The sequence below is a fragment of the Cryptomeria japonica genome, chromosome 5 (genome assembly GCF_030272615.1).
Source record: "Cryptomeria japonica chromosome 5, Sugi_1.0, whole genome shotgun sequence".
NCBI lineage: Eukaryota > Viridiplantae > Streptophyta > Pinopsida > Cupressales > Cupressaceae > Cryptomeria > Cryptomeria japonica.
The window spans coordinates 740,097,849-740,104,112 of NC_081409.1; the positions used below are offsets into that span (position 1 = coordinate 740,097,849).

A 6,264-nucleotide genomic window follows, 5' to 3' on the forward strand; every position below is an offset into this window, starting at 1 on the left:
GTTTAAGTTGACTATTATTGTTATTTGTGCAGCTTGTAGAATATTTGGTATCATTTCCACATGTAAATGTGAATGCCATCAATAGCAATGGAGATAGTGCAATAGATATAGCTTCAAATATTGCTATATCGAATGAAAAATCCAATTGTGAAAAGATAAAAGATATTTTAGGTGGTGTTGGAGGTTCTAAAAGTTGCATAACATATTTAAAGCCTAAAAAATCAGTGGATTCAAAAAAAGAGAGTGGTGGGGAGAAAAACATCATGGATGTGGATACACTAGTTGCATCCCTCATTGCTACTATTACATTTGGAGCCATCTTTTCTGTGCCAGGTGGAACTGCAAGTCTTAGAAAATATAAACAACAAAATGAAATTGCCAATTTGACATTGAATACACTTTTTCAAGTATTTTTATTCTCGGATAGTCTTGCCTTATTTTCTTCCCTCACAGTGGTCATTGCATGGTTATTTCGTGAGCGAGTAAATGGCAGTTCTCAATCAAATCGATCATTGTTAGCCAATTTTTCAGTGTTGAGCCTTGGAATCTCTATAGCCTCCACATCACTTGCATTTTTAAGTGCAACCATTCTTGTCACAATACCTCGAAATTATGAAGACATGAAGCATACAGATAAAAGGCATTTCAACAAATACCAACTATTATTGGGAGGTGAAATATTCACAGCATTCATTGTCCCAACACTTGCACTCCTATTTCTATCAATGTTGTGGATAATTGAATACTATTTCAAAGCTACAATAGAAGAACAAGTTCGACTTTGGAAGCAGCTCAAGCAAGTTCTCATATACATAATTCCATCCTTTTCCATTATATTTGGAATAATTGTATGTTATGGAGTGGCATAATTTTTATATAATTATGTATTAAACTTATATTTGTAAAGGATGGTTTCATATTAATAAACATGATTTAATATTTCATCAGTATATTCAAAATGAATGGTGGTATTATTATTTTATTAAATTCGTCCATGAAATTAAAGCTAGTTATGAGTTGCTTCTCTCCTACTCTTAGAAAGAAATCATGATTATAACTAATTTTAACTAGATTATTTTCATGATATATTTTATTCAAATTTGGTGTGTTACATTTATCATATTGTATAATATTATTTTGAAGAAGAGTTGTCAGTAATGTTTTAAAAAAATACTACTTATTTTATTTAACAATATTAATTTGTTAGTATAACATTTTGTTTTGAAAAATTTCTATGTAGGATTATTATCTTGTATTTAGTAGCATAATAATTATTTTGGAAATATATTTTTACAAAATTTTATTTAGTTCATTTTTCATGCTTTGCTATGAAATTTCAATTATATTAAGTTGATATTTTATTGTCGAGAGGCATTCTACAATGATAACAAGAGGTGGAGTGTAATAGTGTGAGCATGTTAACAAAAATCTCTTACCTCTTACCTTTTACCTTAAATTTGATAACAATATATATGTCAAAATGTTGACAGTCATAAAACTTCACAATGCATTATAATTAACATTACTGTGAGATAGACACATAATTAAACATTGGCATTTAGACCATTCCTTATATACCATTATGAAGATGTGAATTAGGGGAGAGGACCCAGTAGTTTTGCATCCTAATTTCCAACTTCTCAAAATCCCATGTGGAAATTTCAAATCACTCCCAATTTTTTACAACAACTTACTTGGCAAACCCCCTACTTATAACTAAGGTTTCAAGGCTACATCATCAAATATGTTGCCACATCAACATGCTTTTTGCCAAGGTGTCCAAAACAACCCAAAAAAAGGTGATACCAATAGTCGTGCAAAAGGAGCCCCAATACTTGTGCAGTTGATGTGGCATCACATGATTGGTTGCTTTTTACAACTGATGGTATATTTCATTCAATTATTAGTAGTCATCATAGCAATAGCAACTTTAAAGTGACAACTATTGGTGCAATGTTTTAAAAAAAATTGGACATTAAATCAATAAGTATGGGTATCAAATCAACAAGTATGAATATTTAAATCAACAAATTCTATCACAACAATTGAAATGCGTTCAACTACCGAATCCTTTCCCCTAGCTTAGAAAAAAGAAACATGACAGAGCTTTGAAACTCTTGTTACTATTGCACCTGCCTTACGCACCATCTTCCAACACCATATTATTTAGCTAAAACTCCAAGACATTGTCAAAAACATGGATGCAGCTAATCTAGCTCCAAAATGGATAACCAATCTTCCTATTCTACACACTACCAAAAAATGAAGGATGCAACTAGTTCTGTTGAGCACAATCGAGATCTATAATTTTTGACTTACCCTCATTTTATACAAAAATCATGACGTTTTTGGAGCCAGATTAGCTATAGCCCAAAATAACACTGACAACCCTAGAAATTTTTTATGTCAATTGTTAATCTACCTACTCCACATTCACCCAAAAAACTAACCTTTTTCAAGGGTTGATGCACATGGTGAAAAAAAAATCAAGGGCTAACCAATTTAAGCAGCACAAGTTCCCACAAGGACCAATCAATTGAGTATGATTGTTGTAGATTCAATGAACTTCACAAACACACCAACACATGGAAGCCTCATAAATTATAAATAATTAGACAAATTGGGAACTCATAAATTATACACAAACATAAGTATTTAATGTGATTCAATAATTTAACTACAACCATAGGAAAGAAGAGGAGAGATCTTTATTATTATTGCAGCTTACATACATAGGGATTTACCCTCATATATATGCAATAATCCTCAACATAAGACTAAGGGACAAATATGGGAAGATTGTAATAACCCACCAAACTTAATCCAAAACCTCAACTGTTTTTCTTTTATATATAAAAATATTGATTACTTGTTCTTACTTATTCTTAATTATGTTTGATTCAATCACATACTAAGGTACATCTATCCAAATGAGATAGGCATCCATCCAACTGGGATGGGAATCTAACCATACGGGTTAGGCATCTGACCATACGGGTTAGGCATCGATCCATACGGGACTAGGCATCTAACCATGCGGGTCAGGTATCTAACCATATGGGTTAGGCATCTGTCCATATGGGACAAGAGGTTTCATCTATCCAATCCGGGATAGGCATCTACCCAAACGGGGTAGGCATCTATTCATAAGAATAGGATATGCTCTAGTCAGAGACTTTAGACCCATCAGGACCATCCGGGTCTTGAGCCACTCTCTAAAGACTACACTCCCCTACTAGGAGTGCATCGAGGTCGCCATCCTTGCGAGTATACAAATAATTACATAAACAAGCTTGAGTTCCACCTTGGAATTCGACCTAAAGCCTCGAGAAGTCAAGCGAATCCATACAGGATTCCTTATGAGTATGGATTTTTAACCTTTCAATTATTATTTGTACCATTTGATTAAAAGACCAAGGAGCTTCAAGAACCAACTACTTAGCCATAACCAAATCCTAATCCCCATCCCCGAACACCTGAGTACAAGGGACAACTTTGTCCCTAGACTACCTACATACCCGTTTCAACATTGGATCAAGGCATAAAGTATGTAGTTCTGGTTTCTAACTATGGTTTAATGTAAATTGTTTGGTGGGTACGCAACCCTTTCCAAGGTCAATGTCCTAGATAGTTTCTCTGCGGTTGCTACCCACGATGGTAGTTTAATAGAAAAAAGGCTCAAGGTGGCCTTTTGCTTGTGGCCTAAAATAACTAAGTCCTATTTCCTATTAAAATACGTCACCCTTAATCCGTTATCATCCTCCAAAAAAAAATCAAATAATTTATTTTCTGTTTGAGAAAGAATACAGATTTAAATGAGATTTTCATATTTAGAAGAAAAAACTACTATCAAATCTTCATGTAGATCAAAGAAATTGAGAAGGATAGGAAAAAAAAGATTTCTCTTATTATTCCATCAAAATAATTGAGAGATAATTTATTTAAAAAAAGAAGATTTCAAATAATAATAATAATAAAAAAAGATTAAAAAGAAATTTCTTTTGAAAATTAAAAGATTCATACATGCAACAAGTGAATGGAAAAGAGGAAACCTGGATTGGACAAAGAAATTGTTATAGGAATCGAATTCAATCTCTTAGATAATCTTTTTCAGCGCTTCCTTGTGGCTTGATAGAATCTCCTCCAACAGGCTTTGAAAATCCTATCTTCTACCTTACAAAGTGTTCACAAAATCTTACTACTACTAATATAAAGAATTCAAGAATACTTTTCATCAAAAACCCATGAACTACTATTTCAAAAATTGAAATCCATTATATAGAAAGGGAGTCACTTTCCCACTACTAAAGGAATTAATTGATTAGAGATTCTTTTTCCAAAATAAACTCCATGCAAAATTTATTATTGACAAAGTGGGGGTTATATGCATATTAAATTTGAATTTGAAATTATTTCATGCAAGATATATTCCTTACAACTTGTCATAGTGGTGGTTACATTTGACCATGCATTTAAAATCCGAATTTGAAATTTGCTTCTAGAATCTTCTCATTTTTTCCTATGAAACATGTTTGATTAATATGTTGAATAAATAAATAATTTTTAAATTTATGTCCTTATGAGTGAGTCAACACTTATTAATTCTTCTTTTAAAATAATTCCACCCTTATTCAATTTCCGTCAAGAAATATAAATTTCCAAATAGATTTATGACTTCAAGAGTTTGTCACCACTATTTAATTATTATTTTTATTTTAAATAGCTTCAACCCCATTCTATTTATCATTTACTAACATTAATCATGAAATTGAAAACAATAATAATAAGCAGTAGTGATAACAACAACAACAACAACAACAACAACAACAACAACAACAACAATAATAACAAGTCATATCAAGGTCCGAAAAGAGGGTTATGACATCCTCCCCCCCTTAAATCATGCATCGTCCTGATGCACTAAATATAACCTTAAAAGAGTTTGTTGATTCATAATGTCTATAACAAAACTGAAAAACAACTGCTGCATCTTAATTGTGTTTTCCCATGTAGCATTCTATTCATCATATTGATTCCATTGTTCTTTGCATTATCCAACCTCTTTGTTGCACATTTGTTTATGTTGCCTCTTCAAAACTTTGAATGGCTCTATCGTTCTTTCCCCTGATTCTTACGAGGTTCATTCCTTGCTTCATCAAACCTTAGTGAATAATTTATCCTCTCTGTTGATCATTTCCATCTTAGTTGCCCCTATTATTAATGTATCCATCCCTTATATTTTTCTTAGGATTTATTCTTTTGATCACTGGTTAATTGTTGTGTTTCCCTTGAATTCATGCTTCCCTTTGAATGAATGATTCTTGTTAAAATTCTATCTTATTATTGCTAGGGATTGTATTTTCCTTCCTTGTTTTAAAGATTTCTTAAGTATCTCATTCATACCTTTGGGTCCATGTATGTCAAATTCTACCCCTAAGTTGGTACTTAGCCCCAAAAATGAACTTCTTTATTTGACCCTTTCTCTTATTTTTTTGTATACGTAGGTACACACTTTAACAATTTGGTGAACTTATTTCAATATTGTTGAACTATAAAAGCCCCTTATCGAAGATTATGGAGTCATGTTGCCTTCTCATCGAAGATTAATCGCAATAGCCATCATTTATGAAATTGTGAATAAATTGATGGGTAAGTGCAAGAAGTTGTGTCCACTTAATGTGGAAGTTTTGGACTTAGTTAAAAAGTGGAAATCAAGCGGAAAGAATAGGAGACGAATCAGGATCCCATTTACTCTCGGCATCTCGAGCCTAAAATCAAACGAGATCCCGTGGGCCCCAGGATCCTGAACCTAGCCCTCGAAACGAGATCCTGTGTTGAAAACAAAACGAGATCCCGTGTTGAAATGAAACGAGATCCCGTTTCATTTCAACACAGGATCCCATTTTGAATATATAATTTTATTTATTTTTTAATGAAATGGGGTTCATTTTTGCCATATGGGATCCCAATTCAAGGAGTGAAGCCCTCCTAGGAATTGCCACCAACCCGCCTTCAAGTCTTCCAGGTATGCCCAACACCCATTTTTATTCAATAATTCATGTTTAGTAATTTTTTAGTTAAAAAAATAGATTTTTAGTTTAAAAATTATTTTTTTTGTTAATGAATTTTAGTTTTAAATTTATTTTTTTTGTTAGAAAAAAAAGTTTTTTAGCTTAATAAAAAAAATTTCATTAGAAAAGTATGTTTTTTATTTTAAAAATTAGTTAAATTTACTTTGAATTTTTTTTATAAATTGATTAGATT

The 6,264-nt window shown here is 32.1% G+C and overlaps 1 protein-coding gene across 1 annotated transcript in view; it reads left to right on the plus strand.

The window, feature by feature from the left end:
* The window catches only part of LOC131028890 (uncharacterized), a 12,741-nt gene extending 11,791 nt beyond the window's left edge, over positions 1 to 950 (plus strand). The window contains exon 3 of the mRNA XM_057959266.2: positions 33 to 950. Within this exon, the coding sequence (XP_057815249.2) occupies positions 33 to 869 (837 nt within the window). The 3' untranslated portion in view covers positions 870 to 950. The remainder of the gene's footprint in view (positions 1 to 32) is intronic.
* Positions 951 to 6,264: the final 5,314 nt, after the last annotated feature.